The sequence below is a fragment of the Typopeltis vanoorti genome, chromosome 14, assembly GCF_054136105.1.
Source record: "Typopeltis vanoorti isolate ZY-2024b chromosome 14, IOZ_Tvanoo_1.0, whole genome shotgun sequence".
NCBI lineage: Eukaryota > Metazoa > Arthropoda > Arachnida > Uropygi > Thelyphonidae > Typopeltis > Typopeltis vanoorti.
Genome location: NC_143562.1, coordinates 117,232,781 through 117,260,171, shown reverse-complemented (window position 1 = coordinate 117,260,171; position 27,391 = coordinate 117,232,781). Strand labels below are relative to the sequence as shown.

Here is a 27,391-nt window from a genome sequence, read left to right as displayed (position 1 = left end):
ACTGTCCAAGAACGATCAGCTATTTCTCCTAACCAATATGCATCACATATTGTCAATACATCAAGATATACCGACAAGGACAAATAACACACTCTTCAAATAAAAACAGAACTTATATATTTGAAAAATAACATACCATCAGACCCTCTATATTTGCGACCTTTCACTCTTGAAGATATTAACACTGCTCTAATGGATATGAAACCAGGCAAGACTCAAGGTTTCGATGAAATTCATCCTGATTTCCTGTTGAAGTCAGGCCAAAAAGCTCGACAGTGGTTGGCTTGCTTCTTCGACATACTCCAGACTGGTAGACTTCCGAAAGAGTTTAAAAAATTATCCCCATCTTAAAACCAGAAAAAACTAACAACAAACCAGAAAATTATCGACCATTTGCCCTGCTTAGTGCCTGTTATAAGCTCCTAGAAAGACTAATTCTCAATAGAATTCCCCTAAGATAATAGAACAAGTCACAGTGGAACAGGCTGGATTCAGACATAAACGAAGCCGCTATGATCAGGTTATGTCACTCACCACACATATATAGAGGCAGGCTACCAACAATGCTGGAAAACAGCTGTAGCTTTTGTAGACCTTACTGCAGCTCATGATACAGTCTGGAGGCAAGGAGCAATCTGCAAGTTACTCTGTGCAGTCCCATGCAGAACAATAGCAAACTAATTGATAACATGCTGTCTGTTCCAAGTGTGTATGGACAAGAACAAAAGTAAACAAAGAACAATGGATAATGGATTACCAGAAGGGTCAGTTCTGGCTCCCCTTCTTTTCAACTTATACATCGCTACAGCCTCCAATAAGTTTTGCTATGCTGATGACATTGCTCTAGCCATCAGACACCAATTTTACTACAATGGAAGATATACTAACAAATAACCTTGCAGTGCTAGATGAATACTTCTGCAAATGGAGATTATGCCCAAATCCTAGCAAAACAGAAGTTTCATGCTTCCACCTGAACAATAACCACACTAACAAAGAACTGATGGTCTACTTTAACCAGAAACTGCTCCACTATAACAGATTCCCAAAATATCTGGGCATCACTTTGGATAGAACTCTTTTAAACCACATCTCATTAACACAGCATCCAAGCTAAAAACATGAAACAATATACTGCAAAAACTATGCGGAACAACTTGGGGTGCCTCAGCAACAACGCTTCGCTGCACTGCTCTTGGTCTCATTTACTCAGCAGCTGAATATTGCTTACCCGTATGGCTGAACACCACCCATGTGTACTTGGATAATGCTCAGCTTAACACTACTATGTGCCTTATTTCTGGAACTGTGAAATCAACCCCAATCTACTAGCTCCCAGTGCTAAGCAAAATCCCACCTCCATCCATCCACAGATCCAACTTTTTTCTACATGAATACAGCAAAATCATGGAAATCCAAGATCTCCCATTCCACAAAGACATCCCATCCCCAGAAATAAATAGACTAAAGTCATTGCACCCTCCAATCTTAACAGTGAAAAATAATCTTGCAGAGACAAGTTTTAACATGAAGGAGAAGTGGAAAGAGTCCTGGAGTAACATTTCAACAAGGGACTTCCGTGAATTACCGGACCAAACACAGATGCCTTCGGGTTTTGACCTACCTCGGTAAACTTGGTCAACCCTTAACAGAATCTGCACCAATCATGGAAGATGTGCAGACCACCTTTACAAATGGGACATGATTGCCTCACATGTAAAAAACAACAGAACCTAGGTTGATTATCATGTTTATTATTTATTATTATGCTTATATATATTAAGGATTAATGCAATGTAACTTTTCATGTATGAGCCATACGATAAATAAAATAGATAATAGTTCCAGGTTTTGCAACATCTTTTAATGGGTTGTAAAATTATTATTATTACCCCAAGACCTCAAGGAGTCAAAGACTCATCTGGGAGTCTTTTTATATTATATTTTTATACATACATTATATATATATATATATATATATATATATATATATATATATATATATAATGTATGTATGTATGTATATATCAGAATATATAAATGGAAGCCAAACAGCAAATGAATGCTGACAGAGTAGCTGCTTGTGTTCATGTAATCTTAGAAAAGTGAAGAGATGTGAGAGCCAGTTCAGCAAAACACTATCCACAAAAATACTACAAAAATGATTTACAAGGCAAAAACAGAACCACTAAGAGAGTGACTCAGCAGAATGGACAGCATCAAGCATTATTAGGGAGAATGCTTCGGGCTATTCCGGATGAGTGAGGCATACAGGCAGATTTGGAATTTTTACGATGCTAACAGTTCTACAAGTGAGAATTCGTGTGGGGAAATGGAAATAAAGAAAAACGTAGATGATAAAATTAGAAGATGTGTTTGTGCAATGAAAAGTTAGAGTTGTTAAGTCATTCCAAGAAGGGATATATTACCTTTGGAGATATGGGTATTATCAAGTTAATGAGAAATGAAATGAAGTAATAATAATGAAATTAATAACATTTTAAGAGGAAAAATGAGAATATTTTGGTAGCAATGAAGTTCACAAATTTCCTCCTTGTCCAACTCAAGAATACCAAGATCAGAGATTAAGGCACATTGGAATGGTGGAATGCAATATCATTAGCAAAGCTATGGATAAGATTCAAGGTCATTGAGAGAAGGTCCTTTACTTGCAAAAGTGAATGTACAGTGCAACTGAATACTACAGTATTGGTGGGGACATCTAAGGAGAGGAAATTATCTACCATACCACACAGCAAACAATCACAGAGAGAGAAAACTGGAGACCTACTTGGATGACAGAGTGAATTAACTGACCTGAAAATGTAAAGAGTGATTATGCAATCCTCTCCAAACCATCTCACAGCTTGCGTCCTCATGGCTAGGAGACCAAGTGTGAATTAAGAATAAGGGAAATCCATACCACTGGTCAATAATTCATGCCCCTCCATGTGATGAAGATTAGCTGTTAAAGATCTTGTCTGTGATTTTGTTATCAATATTATTAACATCAGACCCCCATGGAGTCAAAAAGACTCACTGCAGAACGCAAACATTGATACATACAATGCCTATCAAATCATACTTTAAACTCATTCAATGTATCGCATTCACCACAATCAGGCAATACATTCCACTTACCAACCACGCTCCATGAAAAGAATCTACTCATGCTATTGATCACATCCTCCTTATACAGCTTGTTCACTTTACAACATTGAATCGAGTTTCATACTCTTGCCAATCATACAATCTATTGAAGTCCACCTGTCAGTCCACAAAATTTCTTCCACGTTAACCTGGTAAGAACCCTTTACCCACTTAAATGTCTTAATCATATCCCCTATCTTCCTCCTATTCACAAAACTTTGCAAATGATATTCCCCCAATCTGTTCTTATATCCTATATCCCAAATAGCAGTTACGACCACAGTCAATTTTCTCTGGACCCCCTTTCCAATACGTACTCATCACCATGAAACCAGGGCACCAGATCTGTGCACAATAATCCATACCAGACCTGATCAGGGCATTATGCAGAAACTGGAACCTCTTTATTCTATGAGTTAAGGCCCTCCACATGATTGCAATTATGTGATGTGATGTCTTCACAACTTATGTAATGTGAACTCTGAACTTCCTATCCTTGTCCACCACCACTCCAAGGTCTCTTATCTGTTATCTTTTCGACTTCCACCAAAATTTCCCTGCTAAGTGTATATTTTGCATCCCTTTGTTGCCTACCAAATTTCAGAATATTACACTTTGCAACACTGAATTGAACAGTTTCACAATGTTGCCCACTCATACAATCTATTCAAGTCTTCCTTGTAAGGCCACAACATCTGCTTGATTCCTCATCAATCTCCCCAGTTTTGTATCATCTGTAAACCATTGTATATCACCAGTTAAACCTCTCCCAATATCATTAATATACAACTTAAATAACAATGGCCCCAAAACTGATCTCTTTGGCACACCACTAATGACGTTCCTTTTTTGAGATAGGGTTCCCTCTCCTCCATACACAACCTGCTGATACCCATTCACAAATCCAACTCACTAGTCTATCATCTAATCCCATCTCCTTCAGTTTAGTAACCAACTTCTGGTGTGGAAGTCCATCAAAAACCTTTGCAAAATCTAAGTATACCACTGTATATGCATCTGTCTTGTCCAATACATTCATCACCTTGTTATAATTCATAATAAAAAAATTCTTGGATTTACTTTGGCCTGCTTAGCTAATTTTCTCGCATAATCTGATTTGGCCATTTTTACCATACTAATCACCCCACTTGATTACACTTTGAATGGTTCATGAGTATCACTATTATTATCCAGGCCTCCATGGAGTCAAAAGGCTCATCACAGGAGGTCGTGTCTAGGAAACACAAAGTCTATCATACCACTCAGTCAACCCATTAACCGTTCCCACTTCAAACCACTCTCTCAGGCAATGCATTCCAAGGTTCAACCACCCTCCATGCAAAGAAACCACTCCTCATTCTCCTGCGCACAGCCTCCGTTTGTAACTTCCAGGGATGGCCCCCTTGTCATCGCTCCTTCCCGCCGTTCCACCAAGTGAAAGAACTCTCCAATGTCTACCCTGTAACTGCCTCTCAACAAATTAAAAGTCTTCATCATATCACCTCTCCTTCTTCTATCCACCAAACTCTGCAGTCCACATTCCCTCAGCCAATCCTCATAACTCATATTGTACAGTCCTGAAACCATCTTTGTTATCCGTCTCTGTACCCTTTCTACAGTCAATTTATCCTCTTCAAATCCTGGGGACCAAATCTGAGAACAATAGTCTAAGTGTGGTCGGTCTGATCAGGGCCTTATACAACAGAATGATAACTCTTTTATCTCTGCAGGTCTGCATCCTTCTCAGTATTGCAGAAATCTGGTGGTGCAACAACAGGCATCTCATGTCTGCTAGGAAATGTGCTTTACATTATGGGAGATACAGAGACAAGGAGTGATGAGAGCTTGGTCCACCTTTGCCTGGTGTAACTATATTATTTTCTGTTAACCAGGTCTCAATGATGCCTATAAGATTTGGCCAAATTGAGCTGATCGATGCCAAAACTCCTCTCCTTTATTTCTGATAATTCTGGTATTCATGTACATGCATTTCAATATCCTCTTGGATCCATAATTACCCTTGTGTATAGTCATTACCAACCCATTAAAATCTGAAACATGTGAAATCACATTCAGCATTGCATGATCATTTCTGTCCACACACTCATTTATCACAGGAATGGCCCAATACAAACTTATATTGCACCTCCCTAATATCTGTAGATTTCCTAGTTTTGCAATTGGAAACTCTCACTAGACAACACTTTCTCCAAACATCTAACTCGAAAACTATTCAAATGTAGACCATCAGGCAAATTTAAGTTGTTTTTTCCATTTACTTTATGCATCTATAAACTACAACCACTCTTTCTGCACAATCTTCTCATTGCCTTGCAATCACGGCCTTTCTTCTCAATTCTGTCTTAACATACCAAAGCAGCACACTCACAATTTTTATTTTCTTACTCTTCATTTTTGCTTCTTTCGACAACTCTTTCATATCTTCTATTATTGCATATTTCTCCCATTTCAAATCATTTGATGTGATATATTGCAGTAGTCATGAAAGTATTAACAATTCTGTGAAACAAACAAATACCTTCCACAAAATACTATTATTTATTTATTTTTTTAACAACCTTTCAAGGAACTATATTAATGAATGTGATATATTCTTTGCAAAACAGTGTAGGGATGTACATAAATAAATGTAAGCAACCAGTAATGTACAAAAAATTTCATTCAGAAAATAACTAAAATATGCATTAAAACAATTATGTAACCTTTAACCAAGGCATATTTTTTGTCATACTGCTGTCATCACTTTCCAGAACATCAACTGGACTCTCTGGAGGTTGATCATCACTTAATACACCAGGAGATTCTTCACCGCTCACATCTGCTTTTTCACTTGTGTCACTACGCTCAGAAACTGCACTTACTTTCCTCCGAGATGAAATGCTTTCTGTCCTTCTCAAACCTGAATATGTTGAATATACAAATATGGATAATGATTTACAAATGTTGCTAAAAATAATCAACTGCAATACATAAATTATAAATATTAAAAGTATTAAAATTCATAAGCTAACCGTTAAAGCTGTAGTGGTGAATGATTTATTTGCACATATTTTTAGAAAATTTGCAAAGGAACTGGAATGACTCTGATGCTAATCTGATTGCTCAATAAGTCTTTCAAGTGGAAGGGTCCTATAAAAGTGGATGAAAGTAAAATAGCACTATGAGCATGGTTGGCTGAAGAGTTAGCATTTTGGTTTCCTAACCAACAGGCTGCAGGTTCAAATTTCACAGTGAGCACAAATGTTTTATGAATGTCTTTAAAATGGAAGTGAATTTCATCACCTGATGTAATTTAACATTATTTAATATTAAATAATTAAAATGCACAGCTACATTGGAAACATGCATCCTAAAATAATTCTTGTGATGTAGGTTTTTTTTTTAATCTTTAATGTGAATCTCACTCATGAAACTGTTATGTATCCCCTGCTGCAAATAGTGGATAAACAGTCCAACTTATAAACTACAAAAATAGTTAGCAAAATTGCTCCCCAACACTGCTTTAAAAAATGCTATTCATTTTGAAGTTATAAAAAAAAAAAAAACTCATGCTGTTTAGATATCATACTTAGCTTTGATAAGCAAAAATATTCAAAAGGGTGGGGTGAATTGGACATATAAAACTATACACCAATTTGCATTCTTTTTCTGTGATTAATTTTATAAATTAGTAAGAGAAATTAGTAGCAGCACATATACAGAATTGAGCAGATGAAGATATTCTCATATATGAAGGGAAGTGGACTAGATTAGAAATTGGCTATCTGACAGAAATCAGATTTCAATATGCATATAAAGTATCAGGGATGTGATAGTGCTAAATTTAGTAATTTAGCAGTTATCCATGATTATCAGAGAAAATGGATTTATTTGTGCATCAGAGGATTTGACTGGAAGTAAAAATTTCAGAGGAGAAATATGCAATGAGAGAGGATATGAAAGAGTTCCAGAGTGAAACAAAAATAAAGAGTAAGGAAGTAAAGATTGTATGCTGCCTTCGTATATTAGGACAGAGTTGAGAAGAAATGCCATGAATGTAAATCAGCCAATGAGAAGTTTGTGCAGAAAGAGTGGTGTGTAGTTTATAGATGTATAAAGTGAATTTGATGGACAAAACAGCTTACCTATGCTTGATGGTCTACATTTGAATGGTTTTGGAGTTAGATATTTGGAGAAAGTGTTGTCTAGTGAGAGTTTCCAATTGCAAAACTAGGAAATCTACAGATATTAGGGAGGTGCAATATAAGTTTGTATTGGGCCATTCCTGTGATAAATGAGTGTGTGGACAGAAATGATCATGCAATGCTGAATGTGATTTCACATGTTTCAGATTTTAATGGGTTGGTAATGACTATACACAAGGGTATTTATGGATCTAAGAGAATGTTGAAATGCATGTACATAAATACCGGAATTATCAGAAATAAAGGAGAGGAGTTTTTGGCATTGATCAGCATAATTTGGCCAAAACTTATAGGCATCATTGAGACCTGGTTAACAGAAAATAATATAGTTACAGGAATAGAAAGTGAAGAGTACTGCATTTTCAGGAAGGATAACAGAAACAGGGCAGGGGGTGGGATATTGCCGATAACTGCAACAACAAAATTAAAAGTTAAATTAGGGTTTGGGGGGGGGGGGAAGAGATGTTCATTTAGGACTGTTTAGTGCAAGATAGAGGCCAACAAGACAAAATATATTGTTAGTTGCTGCTATAGAACCAAGGGGTCCACAGGAAGATGTAGATGCATGCACAGGCAGATAAGCACAATGAATGCAGGCTAAACAATTATTATGGGAGACTTCAACTATGGGAATATAGCTTAGAGGGAGGAAAGCGGGCATGTCAAAATGTAAGTGGAATCCATACACTTGCTGAGGATAATTACCTAAAACAGCATATCACAGAGGTAGAATAGGAGTTTAACAGTGCTGAATCTGGTAATAGCATAAGAAGATATATCCATAACCAAGGTAGACACTCTACCTCCAAATAGGGAGAGTGACCATGCAGTCTTGTTCTGGGAAGTTGTTAAACTTGTGGAATTGCTTAATGTGTAATTAGGCAGCTTAATGGTCATGTGAAATAGTGTTCCATAGTAAACAGCACTTTAATTAGTTATCTTATTTAAACAATGTATTATATGAATCCTGTGGTATAGCTTGTCACATGTTCTACTAGTTGGTGTAATGAGTAGCTCTATGAATGTAAGCTTCTGTAAGCAGAGTGAAAAAATTTACTTAACTTGCTGTCCATCAATGGTTGCCATTGATTAGCATACAAGGTAAATATTATTATTATGTGACACCTATAGGGAGTCCAAAAACTCATCGAGGGAGGGCACGTACTCTACAACTCTCGTTCCACCAACTACAACAAACTGCAACTATCTTCATTATCTACACCAATGCCATCTCCTGCTGAACACCACCGCCAGCACTAGTATTTTCACAGACGATCACAAACATCCATGCCCACTGTGGGATTTGAATCCGCATTTGGCTGGAGAGCAGATACACTAACCACTCGGCCAAAAATGCCAAGAACAAAAGAAAGGATTAACTTTAGAACTAAACTCTGTCTAACAAAATGGCAGTCTGAGAGTACATTATTATTATTATTACATGACACCTCCAAGGAGTCCAAAGACTCATCAGGAGGGTGCACCTACACTACAACTCTCTGTCTCCACCATTTAATCTGCCATTGCCATCATCACCTACACCAATGCCATCAACTGTCCACTGCCACCGGTATTTTTGTCTATAAAGTATGTTCGCAAGGCTGATTTGTCTGAATGCAGGATGAAAAACCTGAGTTTTTAGGAGGGAAAAAACCCTGTTTTTCTTATAACTTTTCTATGCCCATTATAGATATAATGGGCATATTGAAAGATCTAAAAAAAGCATCAACAACTTAAGAAGTTCAACAGAAGATACTTAAAAAAAATAGATGATTTTTCTGTCTGTAATTACTGGCCTGACACAAAAAAATTAAAAAAAAAAAATGTAAATCTAGAGATGTGTAAACAAATTTTAAAAAATTCATGAAACAGTGGATGACCCAAAACAGTAAATAAACTGAAACTGGAAACTGTTGGAGTTATCCATAAGCTACATGAAAAAGTACATGAAGGAGTAAAGAAACTTTAAATTAAAGATGCCAAGAATTTATATTCTTAACCATGCTACCAGCCAGGACATATATATACATCCACATTTCCATGGATGCGAAGTGCATATTAAAATTGTAATACCATTGATATTACATTGAAATTTATGATGGATACGAAGCTTTTGAGGGTGCGTATTTGATCTTTAATGGCTGGTAAGGTGGTTAATTTCATCCTTTATCCAAGTGTGAGTAAAACAAAGTTTGTGCGTGGAGTAAAATCATGACTGGACTAATTGTATATAGATCTAATGACTTCACAAGTACAATGTTATGCAATATGGGAAGAGCCACCACCCATGCATAGCATTATACCTGTCTGTAAGGATATGTGCATTGCATTATGGGGTACAAACAATCGATGTGAAGTTATTAGTTTCATTATACAAGAAGCCTAATCGTGAAGTTACTTCACATGCAAGCTTTTTTAATGGATCAAAATTTCATCTTCATTCTACCTTTTATCATGCCATTACTTTCCTCTGCTGTTAATCTTGTTACGGTTATTCTAGAGCCATTAGTGGATCGACTGTTGCTGAGTGACTGTTGTGTCCCCGTCTTTACACCTATTGTGTTGCTTGGAATTTCCTTTACTGACCTAAGATATTTGACCTTTTTGCCTGTAAAATGATTTATTGTGTCTCTTCCCAAAAATTGAAAACGAATTTCACATTTGCAAAAATAATCAATTCTGAAATGTCCAACGATCAGCCTTTGCAATGAATTTATTTAGTAATAATAAATTTGGTGTATTTCATTCTACAAATCAGTGCACCAGAAGAATTGCACTGATTGTTCTTTCATTTTACTTATAATATCAATTTTTTTCGAATCTCAGAATTTCAAATGTTTGTTGGAAGTTGGTTAGACTATAATAAATTTAGTGTAATCCTTTATCCAAGTGTAAGCAAACAAAGTTTGCACCTGAAAATATCTTCAGGACTGAGGTAAGGTGGTGCAACACCAGGCAACTTCGAGCAAAGGTGGACCAAGCTCTCATCACACCTTGTCTCAGTATCTCCCATAATGCAAAGCACATCTCCTTGCGGACATTAATATTGCTATGCACAACCTTTATTGAGGTCTCGTCAGTGGGAGGCAGACCCAAACGTGGAGATACTAAGGCAGAAGCAATAGGAGAGGTCATATTTACCTATACACATTGCCAACAGGTGCACCTTATTATTGAATTACTCTGGATTTACAGAAAGACGTTGGAAGTTTATTTTGCACTTGGTTAGACTATAATAAATTAAGTTTAATCCTTTATCCAATTGTAAGCAAACAAAGTTTGTACCTGAAAATATCTTCAGGACAGAGGTAAGGTGGTGCAACATCAGGCAACTCTGGGCAAAGGTGGACCAAGCTCTCATCACTCCTTGTCTCAGTATCTCCAATAATGCAAAGCACATCTCCTTGCGGACATGTATAGCAGTATACATGTCCGCAAGGAGATGTATAGCAGTATACATGTCCGCAAGGAGATGTATAGCAGTATACATCTTCCCATAATGCTATACATTATGGGAAGGGCCACTACCCAGCCCGGTTTTGACCTTTATTGAGGTCTTGTCAGTGGGAGGCAGACCCAAACGTGGAGATACTAAGGCAGAAGCAATAGGAGAGGTCATATTTACCTATACACATTGCCAACAGGTGTACCACCTTATTATTGAATTACTCTGGATTTAGAGAAAGACGTTGGAAGTTTATTTTGCACTTGGTTAGACTATAATAAATTTAGTTTAATCCTTTATCCAAGTGTAAACGTTTGGGTCTGCCTCCACCGACGAAACCTCAATAAAGGTCAAAACCGGTCGATGTTGTCTGGTGTTGCACCACCTTACCTCAGTCCTGAAGATATTTTCAGGTGCAAACTTTGTTTGCTTACACTTGGTTAAAGGATTAAACTAAATTTATTATATTCAAATGTTTGCTTTGAAAATATTATGTCAAATATTTATTGAAATAAATATGTCCTTTTGCTTTCATTCCAAGCCAAATACCATTATATGGATCATCACATTTCAGTTTTAGAAAAGATTTATTTTTGTTATTTTGTCTTTATGAACAACAAATGTTAAATTACTTGATTTCCGATTGCGAGTCTTTTTGGTATCAAAAATTTATATCCAATGACATTTTAGCAGTGATTCTTCGCCTTTGCCTTTTATTTATTTATTTTTTTGTATTATGCACATTACAATAATATCGAGTGCATATCCTCGTAGATATGTTGAAAATATAATATGAAAAAAATCATATACGGAATGATTCAAAATTTTTGCTCATTTTGAAGATTTTCTAATGCTTACCCCCCCCCCCCCCCCCCTGCTCCTTATCCTCTCCTGGAACTCAATTGAATAACTATTCTAAATTTCTACGGGTTTGAAAGCTTTTCTAGACAGTATTCAAAATCTATTACTTGATTTTACCGTTTTGACAAAAGAAATACGGCAATCAGATTGTTGTACAGTGAAGCTTCTAATTCTGTGTACTATTTATTTGCAATCTAAAATCAGCTGTTCTACTGTATACTGAAATTATTTGAAATTTTAGAAATAATATGCCATATTTTCAACATGCAAAATTGTTTATATGCATACCACACAAAAGAAAGTTCAGTAGTATTATTTTTGTTTGTTTTTCTTTTAAAAAAATCTAAATATTACTACTTCTGCTGCTGCTGCTGGTTGCTATTTCTGAAATAATCTACATCTTAGAAATACTTGATAATATCCTCTTAGCTGGAGGAAAAGCTAAAGGCTTATTACTCTCAGTGCTATTGAGAAAGAGTCTTTGACTCCATGAGGTCTTGTTTAATAATAATAAAAGAGAGAACACTAAAGTCACACTAAAGTGCCTGAAGTTGTAGTGCAGAATACACCAAGAATGTCTTGCTGTATTTTTCGATTGTTGATTACAGATATCCTAATAGAAATACTGACATTTCTTTTACATGATGATTAGAAAGTTTCTTAACTTGGGTATGCAAGGGGATGTGCTTTACATTAAGGGAAAAATATTAAGGAAAGTGATCTCAGCTTAATCCACCTTTACCAAGAGTTGCCTAGTGTGGCACTATCATGAGTTGCCTAGATTTGAACTACGTGCAGGTGCAAACTTGACTGACTTGTCTGTTTGCGCACTTGGGAAATAGGATTAAAAACCAAGTATATATAAATTTACTTCGTATCTTGAATACATGCTGATATATTATTTATGCCAAAATAATTTCTTAATTTATAATGATCAGTTTCACTTTTATTACTAAAAAATTATAAATTATTAGATTATACCAGTCTGTAAGGATATGTGCATTCCATTATATGGTACCAAGAAAAAGAGGATTTGAATTATTTTAAAAGAAAAGGTGCATATGTGTTTCATAATCTTCTTTTTTTGGGGGGGGGGGGGGTATAGACCTATTCAATCTGCAAATATTTCAGAGAATTTATTTAATAAATCGTTCGCAAGACAAACTGTTACAAACGTAAATTACTTGGGGAACATGCCCTTCATTTTAGTGTAAAATAGTAGCAAAGGTTTAGTTATTTTGGTTATCTAACCTAGAAGAAAATGTTATGTCTGCTGATATTAGAATCTTATGTGAATAATTTTTTCTGACATGATTTCTCTATTTGTTATAATGTAACCAATTTCCAGATTTTTTTTCCCTCCTGCATACTCCATGTTATATGCAGTGATTTCTTCTTTGTACTACAAGAAAAAAAAATCCGATAACAGAAGAAAAATATGTAGTATTTTCTTTTTCATTTGCTGAATTAACAATGTTCTTTCTTTGTGTTTTGAGAGAAAGTGCAAATGATTTTTTCCTTACTATTTTTGCCATTATAACATCTAATATAATTATAAGAGTGACATTTTACCGTTTTTCTCCCACACGAGAAACAGAAATAAGGTAGTAATAATATTGTTGATTCTGTCAAACTTCATTGCAGCAGAAATTTTTATTACAAAACTTTGTAATACATATATATATATATATCTGAAACAAAAAATTTGGAACCCATATCACATCAATATTGAGTGTTGGCAAGGTGAAAATGTTCACGTTATTATTTATATATATTATTTATTAATTTATTTTAATTCTTTTTTTATTTTTTTGGTGAAATAATTTACCTGGAATACTCTTTCCAGTTCAAGAGGAACTGGAAAGAGTATTTCAATTCCTCTTATATTTTATTCCTTCGAAAATATCATTCTATGTTATAAAAATAACTTAAAAATTCACCTTCAAGATTAAATAAAAACAGTACATTCAGGTATCTCTTTATCAATATTTTTATCTTTATTAGGTATCTCTATCAGTTCTGAAAAGGACTGTTTTCATGGCCCTGAAAAGAAACATTTTTTATTTTATACTGTTCAGAATTTAAAATTCTTGAACAGTGTGGAACACCCTAAAGCAAGGGTAAACACACAAAGCAGTTTTACACTCAAGGCACCAGATTTTTGTTTCTGATTTTTTTTTATTAAATACATAACATATGAGTGCAGGTTTTTTTTTTTAGCTGTTCATGGTAGATTTTCGAGATAATGGTTGGAGTTAGCAGCATTCAACCCCAGATGCCTGGCAGGATTGCCTGATTGCTTGTCTTTCTAGCTCTGAAGATAGTGATTTTCAGATTGCTATCTTCAGAGCTAGAAAAATTTCTCTCCTCATCGGTAGAAACAAGAGCTGCTCGATAGGCAAAGGCTCCAACTTTTCTGCATCTCACAAAGTTTCCTTTTCTTACCCTGAATGTTACTGCTACTACTGCTCGCCATCTCGGAAATGAATTGTGTCTTGGGTATACTTACTAATTATTCCTTTCTGCCCAGTAATAATCTCTAAGCTAACGGAGATTACTAATCCCCACTGAGAAACAGAACAATAGAACATGCATAGTAGGCAGCACACTAAATAGCCTCAAGCAATATCTGAATATTTTACTGGCAGAAATTTCTTGTTTGGTTTTCCATCTTTCTTTATTCTGATATTGCATTTGTAGGATGACAGTGATTTTAAATATTAATTTGCCTATCATCAAATATTACATAATTTCCTGATTTATAATATTCAGGAAATAATATGTATATTTTCTGATTTATAATTTGCTAATTAATAATATTCACCACATAGTTTCTGTATCAAAAAATTAAAGTTATGTGGAACAATTACTAGAGAAAACTAACGAATTATATAAAAACTGTACGTATGTTTCATAACAGTTTTTGGGTGTGTGATAGTGATGCAACGAGGGGGTTAAACTATCAAAGGCAAAATAAAGTTCAATTCTATTGTAAAAATATGGAAATGCAATTTCACATTAGATCCATTTGATATACATATTTTGAATTATAAAATATAAGCAAATCTATCACTTACTTTAAAAATTGGGGTATAATATCTGAATTATGCAGAAAATATATACATATAAATTTAAATCATAACTGTTAATTTCATTTTGTAATGACCAATTATACAAGGAAACCAAGAACAGTAGATTACTATATAAAGAAAAAATTTAGTGATATGATTAAAGAATTTCATGTTTATTCTCTATAATGCAAAGTCGATCAAGCACGTCTTAAAGGAAATCTGTGAAGTATTATTCGATTTCAATGATTTTGAACAAAAAATAATATAATCTGGAACGTTGGCAGCCGATTTTCTTTCCTTTTTTTAAAAAATAATATTTCAAATAATTATTGTGAATTAATTTCTTCAAGAACAAAGAAAATGTTTTGTCAAGTAAGCGATTAGAAAAAAATTAAAAATGAAATTGGTTCTCCAAGGTAAGGCAATATTTAAGTGAAGAAATTATGCAAGGAGCTTTATTTTAAATGTGTGGACAGACTTATGTGTTCGTCGAACATGTTGTTTATTATTTTAACGGTATAATAGAACACAGACACTAAGTAAATAATTGATTTATTAACTTGATGCTGATATTTCGCTGGTATTATAACCAGCATCTTCAGAGCACAAAAACACTGTTTGTCACAATACGCGAGACTAAAACAACATGGTGTACATTAACAAAATTGTAGCAGCAACACAAAGACTAGAGTCCTGATTTTGGCGCCCTCTATCTGAAAAAAAGAAGCCACAACTGCTTTAAGTCGAGGGCACAACTTTGCCATAACTCCCAAGCAAGTTCCAAAAGCCGAAATAATGGCGTCCATCGAACGAGGAATTTACGACCTGCCTCCAACAATAGCTAACAACATACGTTTAGATGTGGCCAACATCCTAATCAAGTCCAAGCCTCCAAAAAGTAATATCCCACATAAGGAATTCATTGCTATAAAAGAGCTACACAACAACAGCCAGATTACCATAACAAAAGCAGACAAAGGAAATGCAACCGTGGTGATGGACACAACTGAATATGAAAACAAAATGCACACACTATTACAAGATCAGTCAACATACAAAATTATAGATCGCAATCCCACCAACACACAAAAGAATAAGGCACGAAAATTATTAAAAAAAGTCACTTCCTGGCCCAAAGACACAGTTAACAAACTCAAACCCTTCCATGTTAGAACACCGAGGATCTATGGATCACCAAAAATTCACAAACCAGGCACACCCCTACGCCCAATTGTGGACAGTATAAATAGTCCCACATACAAACTGGCTAGACATTTAGCAAAGCTACTAGCCACTCTCACTAACAATTCTCCCTCCTTTATCAAAATTCAGCACACCTAAAAAGCATCTTACAACACCTCACCCTAAAAAGCTCAGACTTAATAGTAAGCTTTGACATCACTTCACTATTCACAAATGTACCACTAATAGAAACCCTCAATCTACTGAAGTCACACTTCCCCCCTGATATATTTGAACTATTCAAATTCACAATACATGCAGGATATTTCACATGGAAAGGGAAAATATACAAACAAATTGATGGGACAGCCATGGGCTCCCCCCTTTCTCCCCCCCTAGCCAACTTTTACATAGAACACCTGGAAAAACAAGCAATCAATACAGCCACTCTCAAACCAACACTTTGGCTACGCTATGTTGATGATGTGCTTGCCATTTGGCCACATGGTCCTGAGACATTGAAAACATTCTTAGCACATTTAAATAGCCAACACCCAAAAATCCACTTTACTATGGAACCGGAAGCCAACAACTGTCTGCCCTTCCTGGATACACTCATCACACGTCTCCCAGATGGTTCCTTATCATTTTCAGTTTTCAGAAAACCCACACATACAGGCAGATACTTACACAAACAATCACACCATCATCCTTCTCAACAATATGGCATATTAAAAACGCTAACCCATAGAGCGAGAGCAATCTGTTCAAATGATAAGGCTCTTACTGCTGAACTGACTCACTTACGCCACACCTTCTTGGCCAACGGCTACAATCCACAAAAAATAAACAAAATACTAAACACTCCTAAGAAACCCCTCCCACCATCCACCACAGAGAACTACAACAAAACAGTCACCATCCCTTACATTAAAGGCACATCCGAAAAGATCTCAAGAATTCTCATTAAACATAAACTACGCACTACATTCAGACCATGTAGCAAATTAGCCACCCTCATCCGCTCACCCAAGGACAGCATTCCTCCTTTATCACATCCAGGAGTCTACCAAGTACCCTGCTCATGCAATCAAGCCTACTACGGTCAAACAGGAAGAACTGTGAATATCCGCATCAGTGAACATAAACGATACGTCCGGAAATATCATTATGGGAAGTCGGGCCTAGCAGACCATGCTCTGGATACCCCTGCACACAGGATCAACTGGAAAAACACAAAAGTACTACACAGAAACCCATATAAATCAGAGAGATTGTTCTTAGAGGCGACAGAAGCCCTAAAACACACTCCAAATCTCAACAAATATGGCTGTATTAACTTGCCGAAGATCTGGGAGACAGTCATATTAAGGAAAAACTAGCACTTTTCTAGGACTCTAGCAATATATGATAGCGTTTTTTTTTTTTTTTTTTTTTTTTTTTCTTCAGATAGAGGGCGCCAAAATCAGGACTCTAGTCTTTGTGTTGCTGCTACAATTTTGTTAATGTACACCATGTTGTTTTAGTCTCGCGTATTGTGACAAACAGTGTTTTTGTGCTCTGAAGATGCTGGTTATAATACCAGCGAAATATCAGCATCAAGTTAATAAATCAATTATTTACTTAGTGTCTGTGTTCTATTATACCGTTAAAATAATAAACAACGAGCTTTATTTTATCCAGACATTAAAATTGTATTGTACAATAAAAAGAGAAAACAAAAATATAAATAATTTCGATATTTTAGTCTATCCAATATAACTAAGATCCAGTTACCCAGCATAGAACAAGAAAGTGTTTCTTGTCATTGGCATCTGAGAGGCAGCTATGAACGTGAGATAATCCAATGAACACACCTTCTAATGGACATTATTATTATTATTATTCGTGACACCTCCAAGGAGTCCGAAGACTCATCGCGGGAGGACACCCACTATACAACTGTCTCCACCACTACACCTCTACTACCAATCATCTCCATCAATGGCATCGACTGCCTACCATCACCACCTAAACTAGTATTTTTTGTCTGTAAATTGCGTGTGTTCTGAACAGCTGATTTGTCTATATGCGAGATGGACATGACGGTCAAATTGCACTTCTTATCCCTGTTCTTTGAACAGGTGGGCTGAATCATATCCAGATTTAGCTGGACATCTATAGGTGTGCTGGCCGTTTAGGAGGTTAATATAAACCAAAATGCACACTCGATGTTTCGACCTTCATATTAAGGTCATCATCTGGAGCATACACAATATATACACAGAAAAAGCTGCAATCCACATGGTTTGCTAAAGTTACTGACCAACCATTACAACAATTATTGGCCTGACCTCTGGTGATAAAAAAAAAAAAAAAAAAAAAAAAAAAAAAAAAAAAAAAAAAAAACATTTACTACATCAAAGCTAGAGTCCTATTATTATTATTATCTATTAGGTTACAAAACTAAATTGGGCTGGAGAGCAACATGTTTATATATATATATTAAAAAAAAGGTTATACATGTAAATTTCAACAAATTGGTATAGGATAGTTTCCAATAAAAGCTGAAAATTGCTTAAAGACCTAAAGTATGCTAGATACTAAGTAGGCTGAATAAGAAACTTGCCAATAAAATCAAGATTGACTATAATGAAGATGACATGGAGTCTATGCATTGTGTTACTGGTGGGCAAAGAAACAAAGGACTAGCATAAATCTCTCTTCTTCTCTTCCGCTCATGGCGAGTTGAGTTCTTAAAAGACGAATTTTTGCCATTCCTTTCTGTCTGCTGTCTTTTTATGAAATTCTATTATAGAGTTTAAGTGGGTGGTTTCTTTAATATTGTAAACCATTTCTTTCTTGGTCTTCCTCTGGTGGGCTGTCCTTCAATTCTACCATTTAATAGTATGTTTTGTAGTTTTTCTACATTTTTGTAATGCTACGTTGTTTTTCCGGAATACGAGTGTCCTTCAGTGTTTGTTTTTGAAGTACGTTATAGCTATATTGTGTATTTTGGTTACCGAGAAGACGGGGTCAGAATCGGATGCATAACGGTGGAAGACAAGATGAAAGTAGCATAAGTTTTCATTATTTAGTTATATTTTATTTATATTTAACATACATGAATGTTTTGTTTGTAATTGTTTGAAATTTTACTTATATAGTTATACTCCCTTATACTTATTTAGCATTTAGTTCTAACACTAATTAGCGACACTATTTTGAATAAAGGCAGCAGCGGCAGTTAAAATTGCAAATGGCGTATCTCCAAGTCCTCCCCCATTTAAGGACTCCATTTTGCGTGATTTCATACAGTATTTTGTAGCATGTGGGACTTGCGGAATGTATGAATCCCGACGGTTGTATATATGACAGGTGGGAGAAGGGGGAATACGTATATGCACAAAATGCAGGCAATGGGAAGAACTTGGTGAGTTAGAGATGACCATAACTGACCTTGTTGAGTCAGACACAGGAGATTCTCCACGTAGAGAGATGAATGGTATGATAGAGGATGAAAAAAATATGAATAAAATAAAATAATGAGAGTGAGGAGTATGGAAAGGTTGAATGATTGTGAAGTTTTAGGAGATGGTCTCAATTGGGGAGGATGAATGCCAAATAAGAGTGGCTGACTTGCAGAGAGAGATAGATGAGCTGAAAGAGCAGGTGGAATGTCTAGGGAATGAGATAAGAAGTGTGAATGATGAGATTAGGCGAATGGAAGAGACAAATGCAAGGAGAATCAGAGTAGGAGTGAGAGAGAGTTATGGGAATAATAGAAGAGGAGAGAATAGGACCAGTATAAGAGAGGGAATGAGAGAGAGTTATAAGAATGACAGAAGAGGAGAAAATAGGAACAGTAGAAGAGAGGGAATGAGAGAGAGTTCTGTGAATGACAGAAGAGGAGAAAAATAGGATAAGTGGAAGAGAGGAAATGAGAAAGAGATATGGGATAAATGGAAGAGAGAGAATGAGAGAGAGAGAGTTATGGGAATGATAGAAGAGGAGAGAATGGAAACAGTAGGAGAGAGGGAATGAGAGGAATGCAAGGGAGCACTGGAACCAGAAATAGCATGACATAAGAAAGGCAGGTAAGTGGGGGGGGAGAGCACAGAGAGAAAGTGTTAGAGGAGAGAGAGAGAGTGAGTGAGGGATGCATGTGAACAATCAAGGAATAGGGTGGTAAGATGTTTAATGTATGGGGACTCAATGATCCGTGGTGTTCAAGATAGGATGCGTGAGGAGTGTTTGCATGGAAGAACGATAGAAAGTGTGGCTATGGCAATTAAGAAGAGTGAAAGGGTGGTGAGATGATCGTGATGGTAGGTAATGTAAATTGGTCAACGAGAGATACAAGATTCTTGCTTGAGGTTGTACGAAAGAAGACACATAGAGGAAAGATAGTGTGCGTGTTGCCTAGGTATGATAGTGACGAGCTGAGCAGAAGAGTAGTAATATTGAAATGACATAATAGCTAGAATGTGTGAAAGAGAGGACTGGAATATGTGGATGCTTGGAATGCATTTGAGGACAGAGAGGAATTGTATGCAAGAGACCGAATGCATTTGAATGAGGAAGGATGTAGGCATCTGGAGAGATTGCTGTTCTGAACAAGTCGGTGTGTCCCAGGGTGGACTGCAGCAGGTGTGCCTCTTGTGGGAATGGGTACTTGGTACAAGAAGGATGACATCAGGTAATGCTGAGCACAGTGGGGTCGAGAGGGGATAATGATGGGTATAGAAACAATGGCATTTTTATGCTTTATATTAATGCCAGGAGTATCCAGAATAAAGTAGAGGTATTGGTGGTGCTGATAATATCAGCTTGGCCAAAGATTATTGGGATCACTGAGAAGTAGTTGACAGAAGAGGATATAATAACAGGAATAGAAGTAGCAGAGTACAGCATTTTTCGGCAGGATAGGAGAGGAAAGCGTGGTGGTGGAGTACAGCTTATGATAAGTGATGACTTATGTCCTCTAAATGGAGGCTTTGGAAGGCAGGGACACTGATGATTTTGAAAGCATATGGTGTGAGGTAGTAATAGGCAAGACGGGATATTTAGTGGGGTGTTGCTACAGACCAAGGAGCACAGAGGGTGGGGACAAGGAAATGTTTAGACAGTTCAGTTTTGCAAATGCAAGAAGAATGATTGTTATGGGAGATTTTAACTACAGCAGCATAAATTGGGGAGAGGAAGATCTATGCAGCAATAAGGGAAATGAAGGGAAAGAGTTTTGGATTTGGTTATAGCATCAGAAGATTTGATAATAACTGAGATAACATCTCTTTCCCACCAGTTGGAGAGAGTGACCATAAGGTTGTGACTTGGAAGATGAATAGACATGCAGGAGTATCAAAGACACGGGAATATATGTGGAATTATAAGGCATGTGATTATAATAGTCTTAGACTTCAACTTGGGGAAGTTTCATGGAGGGAGGAATTGGAAGGATGGGATATCATTAGTGCTTGGGAAATTGTGAAGGAATATTGGTTAGCAGCAATAGTAAGCTGTATTCCACAAGTGAAGCAGAGGACACAATTTGGTGTAAAGTGGATGACAAACAATATTATACAGGAAATGAATATGAAAAAGAGGCTATGGAAGAGATATAAGGAGACAGGTGAAGAGCAGATGCATGAAGAATATAAGACACAGGCCAGGAGAGTGACTAGTATGGTAAAGAAGGCGAAACTGGAATATGAGAAGAGATTGGTCCTAAGATCCAAAGAAAATCCTAGGAAATTTTTTAGCTATGTGGCCAGTAGGAGGAAAAAATGACTGTAGAAGAATTACAATGTGGGATAAAGATGGGAATAGGGTGACTGATGCAAACGACATAGTGGAATTGTTCAATGAACACTTTATTAGAGTATTTCATCCTGGAGGAGTAAATTTTAATAACAGAGGGATAGGGTGGATTCGAGGTTTAGAGGTGCAGGAGAAAAGTGTGTTCCAAATATTGAATACTCTGGATGTCAGTAAAGCTGTGGGACTGGATGGTATTTCACCATGAGTTTTGAGAGAATGTGCTAAACAACTGACAACTCCTTTGACCTGGCTTTTCAATGAAAGTCTGGCTGTGTGAAAAATGCCCAGGGAATGGAAGGAAGGTAAGATAGTAAGAAGGTAAGAAAATGGCAGTAATTGTTAAGATCTTGGAGAAATTAGTTATGGACCATATACAACATTGGGCAGATGAGGGTTATGTTATCTGTGAGAGTCAACATGGATTTGTGAAGGGGCACTCTTGCTTTAGCAATATGCTAGCCTTTTATAATAAAGTTACATGAGCAGCAGATGAGGGAAAGGAATATATTGCCATTTTCTTGGACTTAGTGAAGGCATTTGACTGGGTGCCACATGATAAGCTGATATTTAAGTTGCAGCACATGAGTCTGGATGTCAGGTTGGTCAACTGGATTCAGGATTGGCTGTCCGATTGGTATCAGAGAGCTGTGTATAGTGGGGCAGTTTCAAGGAGGCAGAGGGTTACAAGAGGGGTCCCACAGCACTCAGTACTGGGACCTATATTGTTTAACCTTTATATCAATGACATTGTCAGTGGATTGCAGGGGGATATTCAGTTGTTTGCAGATGATGCGAAGCTGAGAAGGGTTATTAGAAATAGTGCAAATGTGGTACCCCTGAAAGAGGATTTGAATAAGCTAGATAGATGAGCAAATGAATGGAGGTATCAGTTTAATGCAGCAAAATGTAAGGTCTTGAAGTTTGGGAAACATCGATGGGACACTGAATATTCTATGGGAGGAGTTAAACTGGAGGAAGTAGGGGAGACAAGAGATCTGGGGTTGATGATTGATAGAAACCTGAAATTTAGGGGACATATTGCAAAGGTGGCGAAGGTAAGACAGAGGATTGCTGCAATAATGAGAAGGACACTGACCTGCAGAGATAAAACAGTTATCATTCCGTTGTATAAGACCCTGATCAGACCACACCTGGACTATTGTTCTCAGATTTGGTCCCCAGGATTTGCAGGGGATACATTAACTATGGAAAGGGTACAAAGGCGGACAACAAAGATGGTTACATGACTGTACAATGTTAGTTATGAGGATCAGCTGAGAGAATGTGGACTGCAAAATTTGGTGGATAGAAGAAGGAGAGGTGATATGATTTAGACTTTTAAATTGTTGAGAGGTGGTTACAGGGTTGACACTGGAGAGTTCTTTCGCTTGGTTGAACAGCGGGAAGGATGATGACAAAGGGCCATCCCTGGAATTTACGAAAGGAAACTGTGAGCAAGAGGGTGAGGAGTGGTTTGCATGGAGGGTGGTTGAACTATGGAATGCATTGCCTGAAAGAGTGGTTAGAGCGAGAACGGTCAATGAGTTTAAGGAATTGTATGATAGACTTTGTGTTTCATAGGAGGGACCTCCCATGATGAGTCTTGATAGACTTTATGTTTCTTGGGAAAGTCCACCTGCAATAAGTCTTTTGACTCCATTTAGGCCTGAATAATAACAACAATAATAACAATAATGTCCAAACCAGCTTAGTTGGCTCTTTGTTAGTGCTGTAATTATTGTGTCTTTAACGTTAAGTTCTTCTCTGACTTTTTTCATTTGTTTTTTTTTCTTTCTGTCCAGTTTGTTCTATTGATTTTTCTTAGGCATTTCATTTCAAAAGCATTGAGTTCTTTAAGATCCAGCATTCTCAGCCATAGAGTACTGTGGGAATTATCATTGTTTTTTATATTTTTAATTTGAGTTCTTTGCTTAATCTTTTATCTACTCTATACTATAAAATGATAAGCTGAAATTGGAAATGGATGTGAAGTCAGCTTGAAACGGATGTAGGCTGTAACATTTTTGTAAAGTTATTTGAAACATTTTGAAACTCCGGGGCTATCCTGAGTGTCGAGTCTTCAAAATTCGAATCAATTCAAGGAAAACTGGCCGACCATTCCACCTCCCCTGTAATTCCGGCTTACCAATCCGGAACTATGGGGTGGGCGTTGTAGGTGCAGCCCCGTAGTTGTTCCATATTTTTTGTAGCCAGCACATTGTTATTCATCCATTATTGATTCTGTGTTTGTTGGTTTTGAAATAGTCTAGATCTTCAGTAATCATTGATCCTAGGTAATTGAACGGCTTTACTTGTTCTATGTTATTGTTTTCCTATTTTCATTTGGATTGTTTCCCTTTTTCTATCTATTACCATTAGTTTTGTTTTACTAAAATTGATTTTCATATCATATTTGTTACTTGTTTGATGCAGCTTGATCGGGATATTTTCTAATTTTTCTTGGCTGTCTGTAGTGATAACTATGTCATCAGCATACTTTAAATGTGTTATCTTTCTTCCATTTACAGTTATGCCTTCACATCTGTAGTCCTTCGTGTATCACTTCTTTTAGGTACAGGTTGAATAAATATGGTGACAATTGACAGCCTTGTATAACTCCTTTTTTAATTGCTATTTGATTTATGTGTGTTTCTATGTTTTTGTAATTCAATTACTATTGCTTGTGTTTATGAATAGTAATTCTTGATACAATATAATAGGCATTTGTTAAACACTCTGTTTTCTAGAATTTTAATGAGTTTGCTTCTGTTTATTGAGTCAAAAGCTTGTTTGAAGCTGATTAAACAGCAGTACAGTTTTTTATTTTTGTCTCTCATAAGATCTGCTAATATGTTTAGTCTGAAAACTGCATCTATTGTGCTTCTGCTATTTCTAAATCCCATTTGCTCTTCTTCAATCTGTTCTTCATAGGAATGTTTAACTCTGTTTTGAAGAATCCTATTGAATATTTTATAGCAATGGCTTAGAAGGGTGATAGGTCTACAGTTAGTGTAGGATCTGACATCTCCTTTTTTGTTGATGGGGTATGATCTGGCCTGTTCTCCATTCTGTTGGGAAATTTCTTTCTTTAATTTAAGTTAAGGGATATTATATCCCATATTGTTTCTTAGCTGAATAAGAAACTCAAAGAGTTTCATGCCGAATATAGAAACTATATAAAGTTTGGCGATTCCAAGCGAAAGCAAATACCTGGATAGTGCAGCACCTGATCCATTAAGGTAGTGCAAGCTGAGACAACTCATAGAAAGAGTGGAGCAAGTTCCGATCACTATTCTTGGTATTTACCCATAATGTGAACTTAGCTCCTAGGAGCTGTATTATTGTTCAACATTATGAGAGAAGGTCACTACCCAGACTGGTTTCGACCTTTTTTGAGGTCTCATCAGTGAGTAGGTAGACCTAGTAAATACCAAGTTTGGAATTGAAGCCTTTGGCTCTTCATATGATTAGTAATTCTTTCTTTAGTATTTTGTTGAGTAGTTCCCAAAGGGGGAGAAAACATAATTTATTATGCTTTCTCCCCCTTTGGGAAACATAATTTATTATGCTTTCTTCCCCCTTTTCCAGAAGTTCTTTTCAAATGTTCCTTGGTGAATGTGGAGGTTGTGTTTAGTTAGGCTAGAAAACGTGTTTTAAATTTAAATATAGTGTGGCTTTTTGTCTCAAATTGTGCTGCAGTTGTGTATCGGTTAGATACAAGTGTACTTCAGTGGTGTTATTGTTTGGAACTACATTGTATATATTGTGTTCTTGCTGCCGTTTGTTTCACTACTTCAGCGTGTAAAGATGGCGTCCAACAAGAAACTTACTTCAGTTGCACACAGGACTTCTACTTCTACACAAAAGGCTGGCTCAGCGATAGATTTTTCGCAATGGATGCGTTGCGGAAACTGCTACATGTATGCACCAAAGAATGTGAAAGATCTGTGGTCGGTCTGGCTAAATGAGAAGAACGAAAATGTTGACGTATGTGAAAAGTGTCGGGATAGGCTGGAGCATTTAGGAATGGAAGCTGACATCGGGACCCTTAGTGGAAGAACTTTGGCGGGAGTTCATGAAAATGAAAAATGACCTTCATCTTCTGCATGAGGAATTGGAAGTGCTCAGTAAGGAGATACTGGAAGTTAAAATAGAGTTTAATGTGTGTTAAACAGAGAAATTAGGTCTATAGAGATTACTTTAGCTGAAGTAACTAGAACAGGATTACGTATGGGTGAGTCTTTGATGAATGATGCAGTAATAAATTGTATGGGCATGATTGGGAGTCAACAAAATAAAACCACAAGAGGTCTAGAAGAAACGAGATGTCGTGAGAGTGTGTGTGGGGGGTAAGTAAAAGAGTGTTGAGTAATGAAACTGGGAGAGTCATGTTGAATAGCGCAGAAAATGAGTCCATGAGTGATGCTTATGTGGACTTGAATGAAGTCAAGAGTGGTAAGATATATGGTGATTCTATGATTAAAGGTATGGAGAGTGGTATGCCTGAGGAGTGCTTGGCTGGTGGGACAATAAAAAGAGTGGCTTTAGCAATAAAGAGAGGGCATGATGCAGACAAGATGATAGTTATGGTGGGTACAAATGACCTGAGTGGTGGTATAAATCGGGTACCAAAAGATTTAAGAACATTGTTAGATATTGTGAAGAGGAAAAGTGTCAATGGGAGGATGTGTGTGCTGCCTCGTTTTGACAATTACGAGTTAAGTAGACGAGCGATGATAATGAATGATATGACTGCAAGAATGTGCAAAAAAAGAGGTCTGGAATTTGTTGATGTCTGGAGTGTGTTTCAAGGAAAAAGACAGTTGTATGCTAGAGATGGGCTGCATCTGAACATGGAAGGATATAAGCGACTGAAGAAGTTACTGTTTTCTGAACAAGTTGAAGTAATTGGGCAGGGAAACTAATATTGAAAAGGTTGAGTGTAAGAGAGAGAAACTTAAGAAGTGATTGTATATTTATTGATCCTTATTCGCAGAATAAGGATCAATAAATATACAATCACTGAGCTTGAAGCCATCCCATGGCAGAACATATTGCAGGGGAAAGATGTTAGCAGTGCATGGGATAAAATCAACGGGTATCTGAGAAAAGCAATATCAGAGTGTGTCCTCATGATCAGGAAGACAAACAAGGCAAGCGTTAGAATAAATTGCAGAAGAGAGGGGATAAAAATCAGCATGGGACTACTGAAATTAGTGACTTGTATATCAGTTCTAAAGCCGGTACAAGAACTAGAGGGAATCTGCAATTTTGGTATACCAATGCAAGAAGCATTCGAATTAAGAGAGAAGAATTTTTGGCATTAGTCAGTGCAATCTCACCAAAAGTTGCAGGCATCAGTGAAACTTGGCTGTCAGCAGAAGATGTGGTCACTGGAATTGAACGTGATGGGTACAGAATTTTTAGGGAGGACAGAGAAGATATAACAGTGGAAGGAGTACTGTTGATGATAGCTGATGTGTTGCAGCCAAAGAAAGTAGTATATCAAGATGATAGATATGTGAATGAGAGTTCTTTTGAGGTGGTCTGGTGTGAAATAGTGATCAACGCAACCAAATATACAGTTGGATGCTGCTATAGGCCAGGGGGTAGAGGGGGAGATATTGAATTCATGCATCAGCAAATTAGTGCAATGAGTGCAGGTTTAGTGATTATTA

At 36.6% G+C, this 27,391-nt stretch overlaps 1 protein-coding gene across 4 annotated transcripts in view; it reads right to left on the bottom strand.

Moving 5' to 3' along the window:
- unc80 (unc80, NALCN channel complex subunit) overlaps nucleotides 1-27,391 on the bottom strand; it is a 1,852,146-nt gene that overhangs the window by 1,082,408 nt on the left and 742,347 nt on the right. For all 4 annotated transcript variants that reach the window (XM_090404461.1, XM_090404464.1, XM_090404465.1 and 1 more), the window contains one exon: nucleotides 5,874-6,070. In XM_090404461.1, the coding sequence (XP_090260587.1) occupies nucleotides 5,874-6,070 (197 nt within the window). The remainder of the gene's footprint in view (nucleotides 1-5,873; nucleotides 6,071-27,391) is intronic.